We start from the raw sequence: 25,524 nt of genomic DNA on the forward strand, positions 1-25,524 counted from the left end.
GATTTAGAGTGACCTGCTATAGAGCTCTGATCTCATCCCTACTGAACACCTTTGGGATGAATGTGAACGCTGACTGCCCCCCAGGTCGCCTCACCTCATCTACATCAGTACCTGCCTTTCGTAATACCCGTGTGGCTGATGAACACAAATATCTATAAACACACTACAAAAATCCAGTGGAACATCTTCCCAGAAGAGTGGAGAGAATTATAAGAGCAAATTTGGACTAAATCACCATACCATACGTATGACCGGGTGACCCAATACTTTTGGCAATAGAGTGTATCAAAAGCATATTTTAGATTAAAACCTGGTTATATCGTAATAATTTTGTTATTATTACGATATAACCAGTACTAGTATTAAGTACACCTTGTACTTGTACATGTGTAATGACAATAAAGTTGAATCTAATCTAATCTAATCTAATAATAAGCTTAATAACCAGACTGAGTTACATTTTCTTCATTGGTATGCAAAGTATTTCCAGATACAAGATTCAACACAACTGACCTTCTTAGTTAGGCAGTACAGGAGGAGTCTTCAGAAGAACATCAGAGACTGTTGAGGTTGCTAATAAATGTTTATTGTTATCTCCAATACGGATCTGGGAATATCAGTCTCACATACACCAGGATGTGTATAAAATATACTCAAAGTTTAATGACAGAGAGAATGCATGAATAGACCTCTGTGACAACTCTAAAACCATTGTGTTGCATATCAGATTATGATTAAAAAAAAAAAAACGTTTTTTGAAGGTCATATTGTTCTTGGTACCTATTTAAATGAACTTCTCCATCTGGAATTTGGAATTCCCTCCCTCCTGATCTCACCTCTGAAAGGGAATTCTCTACTTTTAAAGCTAAACTAAAGACCCACTTATTCACCAAAGCCTGCGTTATAGAGTCAACAAAAAGTCTAGCTTAGTCGTCTGCTTCTTAACGTTTATTTCAATTGTGTTTTAATGCTAATTTTATTAATCTTCTGTTTTAAGTTCTTACAATTGACTTCTTTTGTGATATATTTGACTACTTTTATGTTAATTCAAATTTGATTACTATTTTTCACATTGCCTCTTGCACTTTGTTCAGCACCTAGGTTCTGCCTAGTAGATGTTAGGTGCTATATAAATAAAAATTGATTGATTTATTAATTAATTGATTGATTAGTACAACCTAAGAATTCATCATAAAGATATGAAAGTCACAGCATGACAATATGCAGGCAAAGATAATAAGGAAGTCGTTGCATAAACCATTGAATAAGCAGAATGGAATATTTATTATTAATTCATTATTATTATTGCCAATAAATCCCCAATATACCAATGCAGGAGATACAAATCATCTTTAATGTAAAATCCACCAAATCATATGATCATTCTTATACTTTTACTGCACTGTAATATAACATACATCATCTCCTGCACTATGTCTGGCTCTACACCAAGGCTTATTTTAGATTGTGGATTTAGATCAAGGTGCTAGAGTCGACAAAATTGCACATAATTCAGGGCAATTATGAAGATGTCAGATAACCTGAAGTTCTTGCCTACAAAACAAAACAAAAAAAATCACAATATTCTTTTTGTGCATGTAGGCAAGATCATTTAAATACCAGCCTGAACCGATTTATAAAATGTTTATTAAACAATAATCTCATTTTTGGGTCGCAGTGCAGGTTTGATGAGCGAGGATGTCCTCTTTGTACTGAACATGAAATTTCAGAAAGTCAACAATATAAAAACCCCAATTAAGCTGATTAAGATGAGCCAGAATCGTGCTGCTTGTTTTTCAGACATGGCTGCTTACGTTAGAGGGGAAAGCACGCTGTTTTATTCCTGTACAGACTGATTTATTTGGCGTTTTCTTCTCTACATGGAACCAGTTAGATATTTTAAACACTATGTAATCAGTATCCTTGGTATATTATGCTGGCAAGCGGAAGACAAATCAGTAGCAAAGGTTTGTCACACATACATCAGTTTATTTGAACATTTCTGCAATAAATCTATCTGCATACAAACCCAAAGGTAAATGTGAAATGAGTAGATCAACCCCCCCTACACACACACACACACACACACACACACACACACACACACACACACACACACACACACACACACACACACACACACACTACTGGACAAGTAAAGTTATGTAAAGAGCATAAAATGTGTATAAATGAGGGATTTCTTATTGCTTGAAATGTTCACATGCTAGTTGTGATTTGCATTTCAGGAAATGCAATTGTATAAAGAATTAAATGTAACATTGGTCTGATCTTTAGGCTTAGCTTTCATACTTAATGCCTCATCCCGAGTCCTGTTCACCCTGGCTAATCATGTCCCTCGCTGAGGAACATAAAACCAGAAAACGAATAATGTAAGACAATTTGTCCCTGATTAAAGACACGAGATGTCAAGAAACGGAAATAACGCAGCCATTATCCCACAACACGGTGCAGAGAATTAACGTGGAGGTGGAACACAAAGTCGGCGTAGGATGCGCCTCCGTTAGGACTCCTGTCCTCCACTAGGAGAGGCTGCACGCACTCGTCGCAACTGTCGCCTTCCTTCACCACCTTAAGCTGAAACAATTACAAAGCAAAGAAGAGGTATTAGAACAGTCCCATGAGCAGCTCATTCTTTCAATATATTACATCTCTAATCGATGTTTTCTATGATTGAAAGCACTCACCATTTATACTATACTATATATAACTTTTTTTTTAAATAAATAGAAGGATTCGACTCCAGAGTTGTACAACAGGCCGCCGCATTTTTCCGCTATTACTGCATGTGTGCAAGACCGAGGAATGAGTCCTTATTATTTTCTGATGCTCATTTCTAAGTTTCTTTGACTAACCCGTAACGCTGTTGCCAAGAAAAATAAAAAAGCACGAGTTTTGGAAACCTGTCTGTGCTTATATGATTTCTGTTGTAACTGGAGTTAGTGAGCTCTCCCTTCACCCAGACTCAACGCGCTACAGCGGCTTGTATCTAAACAGTAACCTACCAAGAAAGTTCACTGTCTTCCTCCTTCCTTTTGGCATCGTCGTGCGTTTAATAAAAAAAATTTTCTCCCGAAGCCGTGCAGCTCAGAACACAGGTGAGGTGCATTTTTTCGTTTCCATTCGGAAATTTAATTGGTCTAATGTTATGGGGTTCAGTTTTTTGGCTTGAAGTTTGTGAAACCGGGAAAAACCCATTAAAAATGAATAAGCCGCGGGGTTCAAAACGTGGGAAAAAGTAGCGGCTTATAGTCCGTATACGGTACACAATTCTGTGTGTCTGTGCACATTTCCTCCCACTGCCCTGTGATGCAGCATGAGCAGCAGTTAGTTGGCTTGATCTGTCTCAGAGGAGATGTGTTTTCCCCCTGTCCTCCTTAGTTGGTAAAAATGAGCGGGTAAGAGAAATATTTAAATCCTGATTGATCTAAAACAAAAATTCATCTTCTGAGGATTTAAATATTTCGTTATATTATTTTATGTACATCAAGATGCAATTTGCTAATGGCCCCAAAACCTCTTCTCCCACTGCCCTGGTTTATGCTACGCTATAACCTCTGACATTCTAGATCAGTGGTACTCACACTTGTTATGCTATTCCCTGCTTTAGAGGGGGGTGGATTTTCAAGCCTCTCCTGTCCTCCACCACCCAGATAATAAAAGTGTAGTTGTGTTAGGTATCCTAAATAATTTTTTAATTTACTTGCATTAATGACCTAATAGTTTGTTTGTGATTGCTTTGAGTGTAACTTCATACATGAAAATCATACATAAAGATTAATGAAGAACAGAAAAAGATTCTATAAATCCTGCCTTTCATTGCTCCCCACCTGTTATGTGTTTATTCGCCACTAGTGGGGCGTAAACCACTGTAGTAAACTATTATAGAAAAACATTTGGCTAGATAAATGTCTTTTTTTTTCAGACCAAAACTTGAATGCATCTGCCTGGAGGTTAAATAGCATTCACCCCCGCTTCGGGACTTACAGCTGAAAATGACCTACCTGAATATAAACAGCTCCTGAGAAAAGTGTGCTACATACACAGTTTGGATATCTTTAGAATGAAGACACTTTGGGTTTTACAGTCAATCATTTAAAGTTGATATTGTTTAAAAAGATAAGTTATAGATGATGAAGTGTCATAAATATACACTTCCTGCATTAAACTTTTATTTTTCCATTTATAAATACATAAAATAAGTCCTGGAGCAATCCAGAAAAGTACTGGGTTGAAAGCTACATGTCCGATGAGTTTATATTTAACAAATTATTAAGATGTTATAAAAAATGAAATGCCTACAAACAATTTATCTGAGACTATGTCTGGTCCTTTTCTCCCTCCCCCTGTTTGAGAGCCATCTTCTATTCATATTGATGTCTGGCTATTCAAATGGGCAAAAGTGTGCCCAACAATACACACACACTTTTTAAGCATTTCTCTTATAAAAACAAACAGAGAATAAAACATATTACATCGTATAAAACTATAGAGGGAGATATACTGTAACTCACAGATGTAAAATAGGCTCATATTTTCCATCCCCATGCAGATCACCAGGTCGCTGTTGTCACTCCGCCCCCTCATTGCTGCTTTGTGCAAATCTCTGATAAAACAACTTTTCTGACTGTCCAATTTTTTTGTTTTCTTTCTCTTTGTAAACAAAGCCCAGTTATCACACGCTGGAAACAGCTGTTTGTGCAGAACCGAGAGCTGCATCCGCTCCCTGGTGGGTCACAGTGTACGTGCTGTGCTTTTTGCTGTGCACTAAGAGCTTATAAAGAATAATAAAACTACGAACTCGCCCACACGTGGAATAAAATCCTCCTATATATCGTTAGAACCCTGGCTACATTTTTCATCAATCATGTTGTTTCCATAATGCTACTGGCTGGAAATGAAAGGTTTCAAATGATAGGTGGTGCATAACAAACGTCACTACCACACCTGCAGAGAGAATGGATGCTCAGGCCCAAGATTCTGCCTTTCTTAGACTGTTTTTTAGTGGGTGGTCTCATTTATTTTGTATCACTATATTCCACTATACCAGCCATTTCTGTTTTATTACCACCAAGATGTTGGGTTTTTTTTTAATGCGAAAGTTATTATACAAAAAAAAAATCCTCCCTCGTTGGATTCGTTATTACAATCATAGTGTAAGTACTGCATTTTTTTGGTGTGTACTGCTTACACAAATTCAGCAAATACATTTGTAATACATTTTCCATTAAAAAACAGTGATCTATAATCGATGTTTAAGGCTTAGATCTTTAGAATGATTTATAGTTTGTCCTGGTTACTCTTGTCTCTTTTCATTTAATCTCTTTTTTAAGATTAACACCTGCGAACAACAGGATACCGGATGCGTGGGCGGGGGGTGGGGGGGTGGAGGCTGGTGGTGGAGGCTGAAGCCTAAGGGGTCATAGATGGATTTATTTTTTTCAACCAAGAAAATATCCAAATAACACGAAATGTTTTTCATATGTCTCTGGCTTTGTTTGACATTACAAGATGACATTCAGAGGCTTCACCAATATGAATTGTGAGGTAGCTGAATATTCTCTGCAAAAATATAAAACAAAAATATGTAGTAATAAAATACCCCTAATGTTTTTCCAACAAGGTTTTTTTTTTGTTTTGAGAAGATTTTTGAGGGCAGGGCCGTTCTCAGGCTAATATGCAGGACAATGAGAAAATGTACCTTAAGAGTCACAGCTGCATAGGACTGTAAGATGCTGATGAGTTTCTTGAGACTGACAGAGAGAGGATTATCCAGCACCGGAGGTTTGATCTGCAAAACAAAGAAATAAACACCAATGTGCTGGAGACTGACAACAAAACTAGCACAATACTCTCTGAGTGATTAGTTGTGGGTTTGTTTTACCTCGCCAGAGGTCAGTGATAAGAAGGAGGTTGTGTTGAAGAGTTGTGTTAAGGCCTGAGTGGAAACCTGGCTGCCCACCCAGAGAATCAGCGTCAGTGGGGAATAAAGCAGGTAGACACGGTCAGACTGGAGGCTGGAGGCAGAGTCTCGCAACGCCATATCCATGGAGGGTACAGAGCCTCCCTCAGCATTCACCAGCTGGAAACAGAGCCTTGAAAAATTAGGTTAAGGAGAAGATAATTCAGGCCTTTTTTTTTTTATTGCAGTTTTTCGTGATGAAAATAAACATTTTCAATGATGTGTTTCATTTTGACCTGTCAAATAAAGTACACTTTCTTTGTTCCAAATCAGTCTTTTTTCGTTTAATTTAAGATTTCTCTCTCTATTTATATACCTGTTCTGTCTAAATACTCAATTCTGATTGCCTGAAAGGTGTCTAATTACGATTATATTACATTAACCTTTTTTTTTAGCATTTGGCAATTCCACTTATATTTATTTCATTAATACAACTAAGCATCTGTGAGTTAAGAGCCTTGCACAAGGGCACAGCAGTGGCAAATTGGTTGTTCTGAAATTTGAACACACAACCTTTTGAACAGAAGTCCAGCATATTATTATACAAAACACTTATCACTTAAACAAGGACTCCGTGTATAGGCTCCAGGGACCCTCAGACATCAAAAGATCTTAAATAAGAAGATCCAGCTCCAGAGTCTGGAGCTGGATCAGGATTTCAAATCATGATAATGCCAAAGAAAGCTTTTAAGCATGTGTGTTCCGGTTCCGCGGCGCACACTTCCGGGTTGGCGGCCATCTTGCTGTTTTTCCAGCGTCTTCATGTATTTAAGGACACCTGAGACTTTAGCTCGGGGCCAGATTATCTCACCAGCTACCTATAGTCCCTGGGATTATTCTTGCCACCCTGCTTCTGTTTCTAATCCCTGTTCTGCTCTGCGTCTAGTTTTGAACTCTGGACTCGTTTTTGGTTTGTGTTTCTGCCTGTGCCCCATTAAACATGTATTTTCCTTTCCATGTACTCCCTGTGTGCATTTGGGTCCTCCCTCCCAGTCCTCACTCACCTAGTCACCCGCTTTCTTGTCAGAATAAGATGCCAATCATGCAAAAAAAAATAATCCCAGTCCTCACTCACCTAGTCACCCGCTTTCTTGTCAGAATAATCTGCCCGTGTTCAATGAGATACTGACAATGTGTCTAATTTTGACTAGAGGTCAAAGGATAGTGGAATTTATCGAGACCGATAACCAAGTTGGATCGTACTTGCCGATAACCGATTAATCAACCGCTAGCTTTTTAAATGGATTCTGCATAAGAAACAAACAAACATAACACTCTATGTAAAATAGTACCGAACTTTATTACACAAATAAAAAATATAAATTAATCTAATTTCAATGCTCAGGCCTTTTTAAAGGTGGCAATTCTACGCCTGACTGTTTGGATTTATGTGAAATTTAACGCTTTTTGGAGTTATGTAACGCTTTACAGTAATATTCCATTTGTAACATGAACTAAAAATAATAAATGCTTTACGTATTGTTTATTGTTTGTTAATTTTAACATTCACTAACATTATTTAATTAATTTACTTTCCATTTTATCTGTCAACTACAGTTATGCACTGCACATGGTGTCGCCTCTAAGGGTGATTCTCGTTCTGTATAATAACATCATTCCTTTTTAGCCACTCCAGAAACAGATGCAACCTGGAAAAACTATTGGTATGGATATTTGCTGATAGTTCCACCAATCAAATACCTGAGCCTTTTTAGGTTGACCAGTTAAATTGCACACAAATAATTTTCCGGTGCTTTTTTGTTTTTTAAGAATTCTCTCTATTTTAATATACATGATCTTTCTCAATACTTGATTCTGACCATTCACATTTGTGGTTTATGACAATTACTCGTCAAACAAATTAACCACTGAGCTACACCTTCTTTATAGAAGTAGTAACATACAATCGCAGTCATACATATTATATACATTTCCTAGTTACCTTACATGGCTAATGAACTTATGAGTTGTCAATAAATGTCAATAAATGATATGGTGTTTACAAATATTGCAACTTTGTTCAAATGTACTGATAAGTTTACGAACTGAAAAACATGAAACTGAGAATTATAATGTAACATAGAACAATTAATTAACACCACCAGCTTTGTCGTTACTTTACGGGGCACAGACACATGTAATTCGGCCTTGCGCTTTGCTCGGTAAAACATTAAAATTGGTACAAACATATCACACATGTAGCTAGGAATGATTTAAACTGGACATTTAAAAAAAATCTTTAAATTCTACTGCATTTGACAGACGCCCATATCCAGCGCGACTTGCATTTACCTCATACATACAACTGAGCAGCTATGAGGTTAAGGGCCTTGCTCAAGGGCCCAGGAGTGGCAGTTTGGTGTGGCTGGGATTCAAACTCACAAACTTCTGCACCAAAGTCCAATAAATTAACCACTAATATACTAATCAATACAACATGTAACCAATGGGCACAAATACTGTAAATGCTTCAGTGGTCAATGCAAAAATGCTTGACCGGCCTCCCACGCTCGTGTCCTTGGCAGAGATAATTACAGAGCTGTCGCATTCCGCTGCCGCATTCCTGACACGAGAAATGTGCGACATCATCATGGATGAAAACCGGCATGATTGCGGGTTAAAAAGAAATGACTATGTTCCTCGTCTAATCATAGTCATTACACTCGACCGTGTTCAGTTTGTCTCACTGCTGACTGCGCTAAATATGTTCAGAATTGTAGCCTGCACTGTTTCTATAACAACGTGATGGCAAACTGTGAACTGTTCTTTGGATTCAATAAAAAAATCAAGAGAACGATAAATGGTGGCATGTACAAGAAAATTACGTAGGTCTATCTTTCTTGCATCTTGCATCTTGTTAAGAAATTTCCCCATTGTGGGACGAATAAATGTATATCTTATCATTATTAAAAGACACCACCCAGCCGTGGATTGTTTACTCCTCTCCCATCTGGGAGACGGTATAGGAGCCTTGGCTGTCGCACCGGCAGCCTCAGGAACAATTTCCTTCCAAATGTCAGCCTACTGAACTTCATAAATAAACGATATCTCGACATCAACTTAAGTTGAGAACCTTATAGTTAAACATACAGTGCTCATAAAGACTTTACTATACATTAATATGTCTCTTGGGGTGCAAAATTCCAGGAACTTTCAAGACTGGATACTTTCAATGGGAATTAACTGGACTAATGGGAATAAACTGTAAATATACAAAATTGCAGGTTCGCGATCAACCCTGTTAATTAACTGTAGTAAAAAAAAAGAATTGCAGAATAATCTTGGTTAAAACAACCAGATTTAATGCAATTTCAGTTGTCTTTCTATCCTGCACATTCATCAATCACGTAATCATGTACTCTGCACAATGACAATAAAGTTGAATCAAATTTAATCTAATATTCTAAAGAAGCTTCGGTACGCCATTTTTGTAAGAAATCGGTGAAAAGAGGAACACCCCTATGAATAACTTTCTTACTATATTGTATTGATTATCCAGTTATCCAAAATACTGCAGCAGCTTGAAGAACTAGATGCATTAGCTGGATTAGTGAATCAAAGCAGTTACAATCAACATCTCATAAATACACAGCGTCATGTGATTCCATTAACCACTCGAGAGAAAGAACAAAATCACTGCACCGGTGAACCACGATGGAACATTTTGTTCTGAGAACCTCACCAGAGGCAGGACGAGTGGGTACAGCTGTGCGACGGTGCCGCGCGTATCCATGGAGACGGTGACGCTGCGCAGCTGCAGGCGCTGATGAATGGAACTGCGCAGTCCCGGGAGAAGAACCTCACTCTTTCTTAGACTATTAATGTAGACGGGGAGAATCTTCAGAAACTGAGGCATCACCAGCTGAGAAACGAGAAGTGAAAGATGCAGTCAGACAACATACGAGATAAACGTAGAGCTTCTTATGTATCAGGTGTGTGGACTGAAACAGTAGGACCAGTACCACCAATTTAATTATTGTAAATCATCTGTTTTCAAAGTCATAATTATTATATGGAATTTAGGGTTTACTAGAGGTGTAACTTACGCATAATTCACTGTTCTGTACATACTCGAGTTTTTAAGTCATGGTTCGGTTCAATTTCGGGGAAAGAAATGCGAAACCTAAAATTGGCGTTTTTTTATTAGCGCAGTTAATTAATAACATTTGTGAACATTACAAGTTTACATTTTTTAAACTATTTTAAATCAAATGCCTGCTTGTTTTTTTTTTTTTACTTTACAAATACTTTATTAATACTTTATAAAAATGTTATACAGTGAGGAAAATAAGTATTTGAACACCCTGTTATTTTACAAGTTCTCCCACTTAGAAATCATGGAGGGGTCTGAAATTGTCATCGTAGGTGCATGTCCACTGTGAGAGACATAGTCTAAAAAAAAAAATCCAGAAATCACAATATATGATTTTTAAACTATTTATTTGTATGATACAGCTGCAAATAAGTATTTGAACACCTGTCTATCAGCAAGAATTCTGACCCTCAAAGACCTGTTAGTCTGCCTTTAAAATGTCCACCTCCACTACATTTATTATCCTAAATTAGATGCACCTGTTCGAGGTCTCTAAGCTGCATAAAGACACCTGTCCACCCCATACAATCAGTAAGAATCTAACTACTAACATGGCCAAGACCAAAGAGCTGTCCAAAGACACTAGAGACAAAATTGTACACCTCCACAAGGCTGGAAAGGGCTACGGGGAAATTGCCAAGCAGCTTGGTGAAAAAAAGTCCACTGTTGAAGCAATCATTAGAAAATGGAAGAAGCTAAACATGACTGTCAATCGCCCTCGTACTGGGGCTCCATGCAAGATCTCACCTCGTGGGGTCTCAATGATCCTAAGGAAGGTGAGAAATCAGCCCAGAACTACACGGGAGGAGCTGGTCAATGACCTGAAAAGAGCTGGGACCACCGTTTCCAAGGTTACTGTTGGTAATACACTAAGACGTCATCGTTTGAAATCATGCATGGCACGGAAAGTTCCCCTGCTTAAACCAGCACATGTCCAGGCACATCTTAAGTTTGCCAATGACCATTTGGATGATCCAGAGGAGTCATGGGAGAAAGTCATGTGGTCAGATGAGACCAAAATAGAACTTTTGGGTCATAATTCCACTAAACGTGTTTGGAGGAATAAGACTGATGAGTACCATCCCAAGAACACCATCCCTACTGTGAAGCATGGGGGTGGTAGCATCATGCTTTGGGGGTGTTTTTCTGCACATGGGACAGGGCGACTGCACTGTATTAAGGAGAGGATGACCGGGGCCATGTATTGCGAGATTTTGGGGAACAACCTCCTTCCCTCAGTTAGAGCATTGAAGATGGGTTGAGGCTGGGTCTTCCAACATGACAATGACCCGAAGCACACAGCCAGGATAACCAAGGAGTGGCTCTGTATGAAGCATATCAAGGTTCTGGCATGGCCTAGCCAGTCTCCAGACCTAAACCCAATAGAGAATCTTTGGAGGGAGCTCAAACTCCGTGTTTCTCAGTGACAGGCCAGAAACCTGACTGATCTAGAGAAGATCTGTGTGGAGGAGTGGGTCAAAATCCCTCCTGCAGTGTGTGCAAACCTGGTGAAAAACTACAGGAAACGTTTGACCTCTGTAATTGCAAACAAAGGCTACTGTACCAAATATTAACATTGACTTTCTCAAGTGTTCAAATACTTATTTGCAGCTGTATCATACAAATAAATAGTTTAAAAATCATATATTGTGATTTCTGGATTTTTTTTTTTAGACTATGTCTCTCACAGTGGACATGCACCTACGATGACAATTTCAGACCCCTCCATGATTTCTAAGTGGGAGAACTTGCAAAATAGCAGAGTGTTCAAATACTTATTTTCCTCACTGTATATAAACTTTCTTTTCGGCTTCTCCCTTTAGGGGTCGCCACAGCGGATCCTCCGCACGTTTGATTTGGCACATGTTTTACGCTGGATGCCCTTCCTAACGCAACCCTCCCCAATTTATCCGGGCTTGGGACCGGCACTAAGAGTGGCTGGGGATGGTTCCCTGACCGGGAATCGAACCCGGGTCGCAGCGGTGGGAGCGCTGCATCTTAACCACTAGACCACCAGGGGAGCCATTTTCCTCACTGTATATAAAAATACAATATAATACATAAAATTAATACAACTGTTACACCCCTACAATTTACACATATGTAAATCTTGTGTGTGTGTGTGTGTGTGTGTGTGTGTGTGTGTGTGTGTGTGCGTACGTGTTTTCTGACTGACCTGTCCAGGTGAGACAGAAGTAGTGCAGCAGTATTTCCTGTAGCAGGCGAAAGCTTCTGTGATCTCAGTCTGTAGCTCCTCACGTAGACGCTGGAGAGGTGTCTCTAACGCCAAGCAGTACACTACCACACACACACACACACACACACACACACACACACACACACACACAAGCACAGAGGTAAGCAAGTATCAAACTCTTAGATCAATAAAAACATACTCATTCATTCTTCCTCATATGTTTGGTATCTATGGGTTCTCGAGGTTTTAGTTACACTGCTCTTTATTTGTGGAATCTACTTTCTCATGATATTCGCAATAACGACTCTTTCTCTACTTTCAAATCAAACATCTTTTTAGGCAGGCACATCAGTGATATTGTATACATACTTCTCAATAGTTGTATATTGTTTATTATAAATTGTATTTTGTTAATGGTTTTATGTGTTTTAACTGTATGTATGGTGTCCTTGCGGTTCATGTAAGGTATAATAAATTAAATGTATTATTATCTTGTTTTAATTAAACATAAGTTGAAATGTTAATTAATGAATAGAAATGTAGAAATAAAAACTGAATCTCCATTCACATTACATTAATCAGCCAGTAAATATTCATTACAAGGCAGGTGTATATGTCATGGCTGCTACACCTACTCTTTTTGCAGTAGAATGTGAGCAGTGTCTCGGCCTGGCTGGTCCTGAACGTGTCCATCAGGTTCTGAGAGCAAGCCAAAGTGATTGTGTGTATCCGCGTCCTCCTCTCTCCTTTACGCCCACAGTAGGACAGGACAGCCTACAAACACACACACAAGCAGACAGCATTAGGGATCGAACCAAAATACAAAAATACGGAAACAAATAGGAGAACAATTATTTGTTTTATTATCGTTTTGCCAGAAAGCACCAGAGCTGAGCATTAGGTTAAGACAGGAGATTATCTTAGTAAGGGTGTTCTGAGGAGAGAGATGTTTACTTCATGTGCTCACGGAACAAAGAAAGACCACGAAAATTAATGATTACTTGATTCAGGCCATAGTCGTTTAAATTAAGCTGCTATTATGTTAATATTATTTTAAATCAACCAAATTTGTTAGAATATACAGTATCTAAGTACAAATAATAATTAGAACTACTTCTAATAATGATTAGGCCACACCCACTTCATATTTCAAAGCACAAATCACTTTTTTTAAACCTTTTTTTTTATACATGGCACTTCAAAACAGTCTGCAAAACAGCACTGCGGCACTGTTGGAGATCACATCAAGACCACACATCAAGCATAACAGAGTCAGTCCAGTCAGATCCCTGGTAAAAGTATATCACTGCATTGCCTCAAGCTCACCATTTTTGACTGCTTTTCAATTTCACTCATACTAGGTCCTTGATCTTGGTCATGATTTAATCCAGGGCCCAAATCAGAGTTTGCACTTTTTCTTTTCAAATATTTATCCATTGCTGTCACTGCTGCCTGTCAAACACATCATTAATTCCATTGTCATGAATTAACAAGGTCATCATTGCTCTAACGTCTCTGCCACCCTCTGAAGTAGAGAAGTATTTCCATTACTCTCAGTCACTACACCGCAGGCACTCAAAAATGGCAAATTATTTTGAGTATTATTTCCATTTAAGATAAATTGTATCATATCCCACAGCACACCTGATGATCACTTGTGTGCCGTGACACAGTGATTGAAAATCACTACTGTACACAGATCAAGCATAACATTATATCATTATAAGCAGTGTAGTGATTAACACTAAATATCTCTTCTCAATGGCACCTGTTAGTGGGTGGGATATTATTAGGCAGCAACATTTTCTCCTCAAAGTTGATGTGTTGGAAGCAGGAAAAATGGGCAAGCGTAAAGATTTGAATGAGTTTGACGAGGGCCAAATTGTGATGTCTAGATGACTGGGTCAAAGCATCTCTAAAACTGCAGCTCTTGCAGGCTGTTCCCGGTCTGCGGTGTCAATCAAAAGCGGTCCAAGGAAGGAACAGTGGTGAACCGGCAACAGGGTCATGGGCGACCGAGGCTCATTGATGTACGTGGGGAGCGAAAGCTGGTCCAACAAACAAGCTCCTGTAGCTCAAATTGCTGAAGAACTTAATGGTGATAAAGCTCAACAGGTCAGGAGTGTTTCAGCAGCAAAAAGGGAACCAACCCAATATTAGGCAAGTGGATACAACTTTATGCCTGATCGGTGTATATAATCATATGGATAAAAGGAGCATTCAAATGATACAGCTAAAGCTACTTCATTACATCCCAACTACACAAGTGATCATTCCCATTCCTCAGCTGTCATGTCAGGCCTGTTCTCACCTGAATGGCCACGCCTCTTGATTCATCAAGGGATTTACAGTGAGTGAACTCAAATGCCAGGGCTGTTTGCCAATCAAGCGCTGCCATGGCAACACAGTGGGACTCCGGGCCGACGAGGAAGGAGCCATAACAACCAGACACTCGTAATTCTACAAAAATATACACACAAAGTCACCAAAACATCACCATTATTCGATCCATCTTATTAACTTTTCACTTCAACATTTTTAGACCAATCTTTAAACCATGACATTATATCTGAAGGGCTGACATTTGTGTCGGTGAAATACTAATTTTTGACAATTCACTTTTTCCTGTGATTTAAAACAGACATTATACATTTTTCTGAGCACCTTTGCTAACAAAAACTCGAAGCCGGGCTCGGAATGCCATGTCAGTGTCCAGGCTCCTCCTAAGATCTCCACAGAAACATTCTCTCTCCAGCTCCGACTAAAGACAAGCACAACAAGGACACAATTAAAAACAATATCTCGAAAATTACACCTGTATTTAATATGGGATCACAAAAGCAACCAATTACAATCTTTTCTTTTAGAGTAAAATAAACATTTTTGCACAATAATAAATCTTATACCAAAATCATTTGAATGCTCGACACTCACTGGCCAGAAAGTGTTTCATTTTACATACCGTATTTTCCGGACTATAAGCCGCTACTTTTTCCCCACGCTTTGAACCCCGCGGCTTAAACAACGAAGCGGCTAATTTATGGATTTTTCCTGGGGTTTTCCCAGTTTCAGGTGAACCAGTGAAACATTAGTTTCACTGTAAACACCTGCGGCTTATAGACAGGTGCGGCGTATTTATGTTTAAAATAAAAATCTTTGTAAAATGCAGTTGGTGCGGCTTATATTTGGGTGCGCTTAATAGTCCGGAAATTACGGTAATTATTCTCCATAATACATATAGGAGAAAAATGACTGTAAGGCAATTTACAGTTTTATATTCATGCGCTGTTTAGTAAGAGTTAGTTGTATGGCAGATACTCATTCAATAAAGGATAATAAACAATATGCTATTTTGTCTATTTTATATTATTATGTTAACTGTTGAAATTTTTTTTTTCCTAACGTTCCTGAACATTCGAACATCTATCTATCTAATCTAATCTAATCTAATCTAATCTAATCTAATCTAATCTAATCTAATGTTAAATAACTAAAAACAAACCTGTAGGCTGTTGTAGCAGATCAGCCTCCCCCCTGTGAGGAAAGGGACATACCCAGGCCAAGCCCCACCCACATCCGGCTGTGAAAACACAAAAAGCTGGACGCTGCATCCTTGACTGACGCATGCCTTAGTCAGTGATGCAGAGGATTCTGGTGCCTGGAAGATGGACTAAAACAAAAAGTACAGGTAAATATATACATGCATGTCTACACAGATAAATTCACATTGACGTTACTGCATTCTTGTTTGTTTCACCTTTGGTTTATTGGAGGAAAAGAAGCCACGAGAGCTTTGTTTCTCTGAGCTTTCTGTAAGAGGTGAAGAGTGAAAGACCAACAGCTTCCCGGGACAATCTGCAGCCTGTTTAAGTAAAAAAGACAGTGATGCTGCAGCTAAAATGTGCCCGTCAGTCTCAGTACAATTTACACCAGGAATGGTGTAGCCTCTGTTTTAATATAGAAGATCTATACATCGACACATCTCTGTGTCTCTATGACTGTCAAAATACAGGGAATGTAAAATATTAATTATTAGTGAGGACTTTTCTACCTGTAGGATCTTGAGTCCGGCTTGAACCGGAAGGTCTTGCGAGCCTGACGTGTCCTCTATCTCCGCATCAAACAGTGGAATTTGTTGCAGAATGCTACACATGAATAATAATATTTAATACATAAACAATTCTAAATACATGTTTATTTATTGTAATCACTAACTTGATGTAATATGTTCATCAATACCTCTCTACAATGTGAAGGCACTCTTGAAGTGGTACCAGAAGCCCCTCCTGCACAGGAAGTTCCATCTCATCTGTGTCTGTCAGGACCATCATGTGAGGGCGGGACAACGTCGGACTGAGATCATAGAGGTGGATCTTGCTGTCATACGTAATCAAACCAACACGCAGATCTGAATGTGCATCATCTTCCTCCCTGAAAAATGATAAAAATGGTTACAAATCGCAGCAGAGGTCAGCGTGCATACGCTCTTTTTTTATGTGAGAATATTTTACCCATTTAAAGACAGTAGTAAAGCACAAAGCTGCTGACAGATGAAGTCCAGTTGTCCTGATCTGATTGCAACAGCGGTGACATCAATTGCAAGAAGCAAGACAGCAGGCTCTCCCTAAACACAAAAATGCAATATATGGCTTATAAATTATGAATTAGATCTTACAAACACAAAGTCTAGATAGAAAAATGGAAAATTATAATAAATCCTTAAACATTGTGTACAAAACTACAAATAAGACACGGTGACAGTCACTAGGGCTGCTAAACTTTCAGTAATTAATAGCAAATAATATTTTCTTTTTTCTTTTCACAAAAATCCACATTTCAGTCATTAGGTTCCTATATTCTACTTTTAGGTATCCAAAATAGGGATGTAGATAACAAATGTTTGTCTAAAGCACACAAACAATTGTATAGGGTGTTTTATGAAGCATTAAATTTTCCTTCACTTGAACTGGGAGGATCAAAACTGGGCTCCTGGGATTCATGAAGATTTGGTTTACATGGGTTGAAGGGGAAGATCGTGAGTGTGCTGCTCTACCCTACTGAAAAACTTTGGGAACAAACATTTGGAATGCTGCACACCTATATCAGTACCTGACGTTTAGTTATATATCAATAACGATTGTACCTTACTGTGTAATATAAAAAAAAGTATAAAATAAATACAGATTAATACAAGTAAAAAAAAAAACTTTGATACTGCCTTCCTAAAACTTCTTTGCTTTAAATATGGGCATTATTTTAATTATCCATAGATTTAATTTTATTGTAGCCATATTTATTTTCAGATACATCTGTATTCTACGTATACAAAGTAAATGAAAATACAAAAGCAAAACCTGACAAGGTGTATAATATAAAAAAAAAAAATGTAAATCTTGCTCACCTTTATTGTTTCCAGGATCTCGTATGAACCCAAACTAAGTTCTGGTCTCTTCTCCCGGTCAACTCGTTGTCCCTTGTTGGTAGGCTGATAGGATTGCCATGGCACTGAGAAAGTAAAGGAGGCAGAAATTGGTGCCAATACTTTCTTGCACAGAAACTATGAAAAACATTTTTATGTAAAAAATCAAAACCTTCTGTGACTTTGCCACAAAAAGGACAGTAGAAGCGCTGCCCGCAGTCCTGCCAGCTCATAGCAGGACTCATGAAGGCACCACATACACTACAGCCCTTAACACACTCCCCTGCGTTACACACTGGCACTGGACTCTGCACAAAAAAAACAACAACACACCCACACAAAATAAACGGCAAAATCTTTGAGAAAAAAACTAAAGCCTCAGCAATGGACTCAATATTTTTCACATAACGATAGACTATACAAACTGTAATAATAATAATAATAATAATAATAATAATAATAATATGAGTAAAAAGTAAAAAGGCCAAAAATCTGGTCAATATCTGATGTGACCACCATTTGCATCAAGCATTCTACCCTGTACAGTAAAAACCGTGATTCATCCGTGAACACCTCTCCAAAGTGCCAGACGCCATAACATTTTAGCATTTTGCCCACTCAAGTCGGTTACGACAACGAACTGCAGTCAGGGCGAGACCCCGATGAGGAAAACAAGAATGCAGATGAGCTTGCCTGAGATGGTTTCTGACAGTTTGAGCAGAAATTCTGGGTATGGGCCGGTGTGGTTACAAGTGGTCTGCGCTTGTGAGGCCGTTAGGATGTACTGCTAAATTCTCCAAAACGCCTTTGGAGACGGCTTATGGTAGAGAAATAAACATTCAATTCACATGCAACAGCTCTGGTGGGCATTCCTGCAGTCAGCATGCCAATTCCCTCAAAACTCACGACAACTGTGGCATTGTGCTGTGTGATAAAACTGCACATTTTAGAGTTTTTTTAGTGTTTTATTGTGGCATAAAAATAGAAATAGGCCCTTTAAAAATATAAAAACATAGAAAAAGTCTTAGATCTTTGAGTGCAGCTCATGAAAAATGGGGGCAAAAACAAAAGTGTTGCTTTTACAATTTTGTTCAGTGTATATATAGAGAAGAAAAAGCTTTCCTTTGCTTTAAGAACCTTTCCTTTGCTTCCAAGATAGAAGTTTTATTTATTTTTTCTTTAATATAAAGTAAACAGACTGAGTATATAAAACCAATTTGCCAAGACTTTTCGTGAAATGTGAATGATATTTACAGTAATACTTTTTCAGACTTGTGAAAAAAAAAAATTCTCATAAAATATAAATGCATATTAACATAACATTTTTCATGAAAATGCCAGTTATTGATTCGACTGTGTTCTTCATGTTGATGTGGTTTTAGGTCAATGTTAAAAAGTATTTCTTCCTTGATAATTATATGTATTTTTGTTGAAAAAGTTGAAAAAATAAACAAAAAAAAAACAAAAAAGAAGCAGACGATCAGGAGAGATGGATAAACTATATTAATAATCATGTTTCCACTCCAACTTTGTTATTGTGCATGACTTTTTAGTTTTGAGATGAGCTTTATTTGCACTTTAGCGATATTTATTTAGACCCTAAGCCTGTATACACATACCTCTCCATTCTCAAGTCTGGCCAGGGGGCAGAGAATGGCTGCCAGAGGAAGGTGGCTCTGCTGTGCGGACTGGGCCTCAACAGGAAAGCTGTAGGATGTGCAGCGGACAAACCGAGCAGTTGCATTTCCTACATACATAAAACGATCGGAAAATCAGTCTGCATACAGGATATAAACTCTACATGCTAAATATTGAATCAAATTACCATCATACTTATTTAATGCGTTCTGTCAACTGGTCTCATATTTGATCCATAAATATATATTAATTTACTCTTATATTTAGGACTGATGTGTGGACAGATACAGTTGTGTGGTACCTCTGTCCTCCAGAGTGCAAGAGGTGCTAGAGAGTGGAGGGACAGAGGACTTGGGCTCAGATCCAAATATCTTTCCCTCCCACTGAGCCCTGTCCTCACTTATAACCTGCACCTGCAGTAAGAAAGACAAAACAAAAACAGTCGTATAATTCAATCTACTGCTGCCATCCATTACAATTCAGTGCAATGTACTTTAAATGAAATTAGGTAATTAATTGTTTGGCACTTACAGCACTGGGAAGAAGCTGAGGATCCAAACCATAGCGGGACTCTGATTTAGGGCTGGATATAGGAATGGTCTGAGAGAACAACACAAAGATCAATACTACAGTTATAGTATATTTATATAGTATACAGTATTTAAACAGCAGTGGAATAATACAAGACTTATTTATTTATATATGTGGCAGCGGAGGCATGGCCGAGCGCCGGTTTGTGAATGAAGGCCGAGGCCGGGGGCAGAAAAGTCGAGCTCCAGCAGACCCAACACCAAGCCCTCCTTCAGGTGCGTGACAAACAGGGACAGCGGTTCCAGAAGCTGATCCGAGCCCAGGCGGAGGCCCGGGTGGCGTTCCGGAGAGCCCTGGGCAGTCGAGAAGCTCCAACCCACCACCCCAACACCTGCAGCCAGCGTCCCACTAAACAAGATAGGCCCACAGGATGACGCAAGGGAGTCCCGGAATTGTTTGAGCGAGTGGCCATCGCCGGGAAGTCGTTGGGCTCAGAGTGATCCCTGCACCTTCTGCCGTTTCTTTCCGGGGAAGGCCAGCTCACCGCCCAGCAACTGCTGGCCGATCGCATGCTGAAATATGACGTCTTGAAGTGTGCAATCCTCCAGCGAGTGTGACATACCCCGGAGCAGCAAAGACAGCGGTTTCGCTCCCTGACACTCCGCGAGGCCGGCTGGCCGTTCGCGTTCGCCCAAAATCCGCAACACGTGCCGGAGATGGCTAGACCTTTTAGTGCTGGAGCAATTCGTTGGACGGCGGAATGGGTCCAATGCCAGCGTCTGCCGGCGGAAAATAAGGCGGTCCATCTGGCGGAAGATCACTTTGCTGCATACCCAGGGGCTGGCGATTCCCCTGCGACCACTTACAGCTCTCCCTCTCTCATTTCACCTGTCACACCCATTCCCATCCAACAGAGATGGACCCCCCCTAAACCTCACCTATTCACTAATTCTGGGAACAAATTGTCCCTCTTTTATTTGTTTGTTAAGGGAAATGTGTGTGGATTGGTCCTGCTACAAGGCGAAGCAGTGTAAGATGTGCACTATGTTGGCTGGGGAGATGATGCCTGGGCCGACGACGTCAACTTCGCGTCCAACAGACCCCTCGCTCCGGGGAATTTCCCATTGGGGATTTTCCCCTTAAGCAGAGACGAGATGAAAACCCTCCATCATGCCTTTGACCAGGTGAGAGTAATCAATGGTCAGCAAGTCCAGCCAAACATTGTGCTTTCCTATCCCTGCTATGCGGTTATGAAAGATAAGTTATTCCAAGTGACGCAGAACACTCTAACTAGAGAGGAAACGACCCAGTTGTTTGGTCCCAAAGAGCTGCAGGAAACCCGATGGCTGGACACCTGGGCTGTGATAAAACCTTAGACCGCCTAATGGCCCGGTTTTATTGTCCGGGCATTCGCAGCGATGTGCGTAGATGGTGTGCGGTATGTCAGGAATGTCAGCTGGTAAATCTGCCGGCCATCCCAAAAGCACCTTTCCCCCTACCCTTTATCGAGGTCCCCTTCGAGAGAATTGGCATGGACCTCGTCGACCTGTAGTTTTAGTAGACTATGCAACGTAAGATCCGGAAGCAGTGCCTCACGGTTCATAATGCACAGAACTGGGATAAGTGGCTCGTGCCCCTGTTATTCTCAGTATGAAAGATCCCACAAGTTTTTACAGGGCTTTTTCCCTTTTAATTATTATACGTCCGAAAGCCAGGTGAGTGCTCGAGGTCATCTGTGAAAATTGGGAGGATGGACCTTCGACCAGTTAAAAGGAAAATTTGTATGTTCTTGACCTCATGCCGGACAATCGTACAAAGCATTTCACTGCATGTCGTACTCTGTATGTATGTGACAAATAAAATTTGATTTGATTTAACCTGAAAGCAACCATAGGACAACTAACCCTGGGGAATTTGCTACAGGCTCAAGAACGGCAATCCCGGCTGTATAATAGGGGCGCGCAGCTGCGACAATTTTCACCGGGAGATAAAGTCTTCATTCTGCTACCCGTGTCGAGCTCTAAACTACTCGCAAAGTGGCAAGGACTTTTTGAGGTTACACAGCGGGTGGGAGAGGTCGACTATGAGGTACGGCCCACAGATAGAGCCCCTATCTGGTCAAACAAACCTCATAGAACACCATATTGAGACACCTCCAGGTATAGTGGTGCTTAGTCGCCCTTACCAGCTACCCGAACTCAAGTCTATGCTTGACATGGAGTAGTCGAGGAGTCTTACAGTGAATGGAGCAGCCCGGTGGTCTTGGTGCCCAAGAGTGACAGGTCGGCTCGGTTCTGTTTAGACAGAACTTATCGAAAATTCAACACGGTGTCTAAATTCGATGTGTATCCAATCGCAATCGATTGACGAGCTGCTTAAACGGTTAGGCGCGGCACACTTTTATTCAACACTGGATTTAACCAAGGGATATTAGCAGATCCCCTTGACTCCAATGTCCTGGGAAAAAACAGCTTTTTCCACTCCGTTCGGTTTAATCCAGTTTGTTACACCGTCCCTATAATGGGTACGCCAGAGCGGTCCTGAAAACCTTAAAGCGGACCGGGCTCACGGCAAACCCAAAGAAGTGTGCAATTGGGCGGGTGGACGTACGGTGTCTGAGTTTCCACTTGGGTCATGGGCAGATGCGTCCCCAAATTGATCAAATGGCAGTGATTGTAACCTGCCCGAGACCCACATGACCAGCTCGCTGACCAATCTCACTAAAAAGAGAGCGCCCGGTCCATTGGAAGGAGTCGTGCCAACAGGATTTTTCGCAAGTAAAAGCTGCACTCTGCAGTGGACCGCTTTTACATGTTCCTAACTTCTCTCTCCCCTTTATATTATTCTAGGTGGTGGAGGAGACCGAGTTGTACATTAGCCGCAAATTGTCGGTGCGGGAAAGCCGGTAAAGCACATAGAGAAGGAGTGTCTGTTCATCAAGTGGGCGGTCCTCACCCTCAAATGTACTTAAGTATCCAAGTACTATTTTGTATAATATATTGTTACTTTTATCATTTTTGTCACAAAACTCTTGTCTCTCTATCGATTCAGTTTATGTGAAAAGACTCTGTTACTCGTAACACACTAATCTATTAATAGAATGATATTAATGATTTAAACACCGATTGATATCTATTAAAATTAGCATGAGCCCAAAAACCTTCTTTTGAACCACTTCCAGAAAATCTTGCAAATTGTGCCAAGGGTGCTGTGGCAAGATCGAGTTAGGAGTTTCTTCCATCATTTATTCCTTTAAAAATGTTCTGCCTTTGTAAAACTGACACTGAACTGTATGTTTGTGCTAAGTAACCACCAAGCAGCAATCAAAACTCTCTCCTGATTAGTGGCTTGACAAGTTAAGATTTTATTCACTCATTATTAAAAAGTAACGACTGATTTCGCTAAACGTAGTCAAAAAAGTTAAAAGTTTCCAAATGGAAATATGTCAGTGAAGTACAGATATGTGAAAAAGCTACTTAAGTACAGTAATGAAATACATTTACTTTGTTACTGTCCACCACCAATGTGCATATTGCCCTTTGTTAGACAGGTGTCCTATTGAGAATAAACTATAATTCTGTCCAGCATAAAGTAGTGACTAATGATGGATGAATACATTTATAATACAGATTTACTGTATAATAATATGCCACCTACTACTAATAATATTTCTGTGAATGTTGCACCACTTCCTGTGTATTTATGGCCTTGTTTGATTTTGACGGAAACTGAACACTGCACCACTCCACTTTACTCATTTTATTTCGGATTCTATGTTTTTACTGTTAAAAAGATACAAAATCCACATTCACCAAGTCATTTTCAGTAACTTCTTCATTCTGATTAGTTTCGCGGTGGATCCGGAGCTTTTCCAAGAAACTCTGTGTGAACAAGACTGAATGAGACATCAGTCCAGGACAAACTTCCGGAGACAAATAATTGATATCACTTTAGTCACTTAATATGTGACTATTAAATTCTGCTTGTGTGTTCGCCTTATGTTTTCCTATTAAATTATTGCACATGGATAGGCTGAAAAAACACTCTCACCGGCTGCGAGTCGATTCCCTGTGGTGATGTCTGCAATAGACTTCTGGCTTCAGAGACAGGTTTATACACACCTATGTGAAGAAGAGGACATGCTTATACACCAGGCCAACATATTAAATGTGTAAAGGAGAAAAAAACAAATTTCAGTGCACACCATTGCAATGGGGCTGTTGGGGGGACCAGTACGCTGTCACAGGCTGGGAGCACTCAGAGATCACCGTACTGCCTGGCATTGCTGCAGGACCCGTAGCAGCCGGTCCGTTCTGAGGCACACAGTTTGGGTGTAGGTGATAACCAGATGGAGAAGAAAAAGCAGGAAATGCAGTAGGAGAGTAAGGTGGCGTGACTGCACCCCAAGCATTCCAGCTCTCCCATGTCTGCTGCTGGTGCCCAAAGCTGGGGTCAGATGCAGGGATTTCCATCTTCTTTAGACCAGTTTAAAGGATCATCACAGTAACGTGAATGAGAACTGGGCTGCAATTATAGAAACACATGATTACTGTGCAGGTTAGAGCTATGCTAATGGGACAATCTTACAGGATCATGGAACTTCAGGCTGACCATGTAACCAGTACACCAGCAATTTGATCAAGTACTGATTATACTAATCAAGTACTAATATACTAATACTGAAAACGCTGTTGTAGATGAGAAAATAAGGAATCACCTGGTCGGCAGTCGCGTCATCAGCTGGCTGTGTGTCGTGTTCTGATGATCTGTACCGCCTGCGCCATTTCTGCTCTTATGGTCAGAATTAATCCTTGTTCTGTATTCCCCCAAGAAACGCTTTCGGTGACAGTGTATTGGATAGAATCACTCACAAGCTCGACGAGGTAACTGAATGAACGTCCATTTCCCGGTGTGTGTTTTCAGCGCTCCATCTACTACACGAATCTACACCGCGCACACCCGGGAGTCGACTCTTTTGAACAACCCAATACACAAAGTACAACAGTGCAAGGGCGAATCTCCATATATGTTCTTCATGCTAATTAACTAAATCGTTCGTAAACAATAAAACCGTATGATAGTAGTCTTTTTTTATTTTATTTTTTATTCGGATGACCTACAAGGAGTCGATTCTTTTGAACAACCGAACACGCATATATCAAAATTGTAAGGTGGAATCACTCGGGAGTCGATTCTTTTGAACAACCTAAAAGGTGAATAATTATAGTGTGGGCGAATCTCCTTTTTCATATTCTTAATATTTTAACTGCATTATTAATAAAAATTCTAAAGCCACTGTCTTATATCTACCGTTTTACTCTCTTCTATCTACCTCTCGCTGTCTTATATCTACAGTCTCACTGTTATATTTACAGTCTCACTGTCTTATATCTACAGTCTCACTGTCTTATATCTACAGTCTCACTCTCTTATATCTACCATTTTACTGTCTTATATCTACAGTCTCACTTTCTTATATCTACAGTCTCACTCTCTTATATCTACAGTGTCACTCTCTTATATCTACAGTCTCACTGTCTTATATCTACAGTCTTACTGTCTTATATCTACAGTCTCACTCTCTTATACCTACATTCTCACTGTCTTATATCTACCGTCTCACTGTCTTATATTTACAGTCTCACTGTCTTATATCTACAGTCTCA

General features: G+C 39.7%; 1 protein-coding gene across 3 annotated transcripts; it reads right to left on the reverse strand.

Moving 5' to 3' along the window:
• Nucleotides 1-1,968: 1,968 nt before the first annotated feature.
• On the reverse strand, nucleotides 1,969-24,980 carry LOC310718202 (protein transport protein Sec24C). Of its 3 annotated transcripts, XR_014531070.1 has the most exons (22): nucleotides 24,576-24,977; nucleotides 24,063-24,382; nucleotides 23,909-23,979; nucleotides 19,859-19,927; nucleotides 19,629-19,740; nucleotides 19,309-19,436; nucleotides 17,862-17,997; nucleotides 17,672-17,775; nucleotides 16,782-16,894; nucleotides 16,510-16,701; nucleotides 16,322-16,415; nucleotides 16,028-16,132; nucleotides 15,773-15,940; nucleotides 14,935-15,031; nucleotides 14,582-14,730; nucleotides 12,906-13,044; nucleotides 12,250-12,371; nucleotides 9,663-9,842; nucleotides 5,903-6,100; nucleotides 5,720-5,809; nucleotides 2,098-2,595; nucleotides 1,969-2,065 (listed from the first exon to the last, which is right to left on the reverse strand). XR_014531070.1 is itself a non-coding variant. In XM_083526847.1 (21 exons), exons 2-21 carry the CDS (start codon nucleotides 24,328-24,330, stop codon nucleotides 2,452-2,454), a joined length of 2,679 nt encoding a protein of 892 aa, XP_083382973.1. In that variant the 5' UTR covers nucleotides 24,331-24,382; nucleotides 24,576-24,977; the 3' UTR covers nucleotides 1,969-2,451. The 3 variants fall into 3 exon arrangements, 2 of the variants coding, with proteins under 2 accessions (XP_083382973.1, XP_083382972.1); XM_083526847.1 differs by having other exon boundaries at nucleotides 1,969-2,595; XM_083526846.1 differs by lacking the exons at nucleotides 1,969-2,065; nucleotides 2,098-2,595 and having other exon boundaries at nucleotides 5,450-5,809; nucleotides 24,576-24,980.
• Between the last annotated feature and the right edge of the window lie 544 nt (nucleotides 24,981-25,524).

Source organism: Silurus aristotelis (genome assembly GCF_946808225.1).
Source record: "Silurus aristotelis genome assembly, chromosome: 23".
Classification (NCBI taxonomy): Eukaryota; Metazoa; Chordata; class Actinopteri; order Siluriformes; family Siluridae; genus Silurus; species Silurus aristotelis.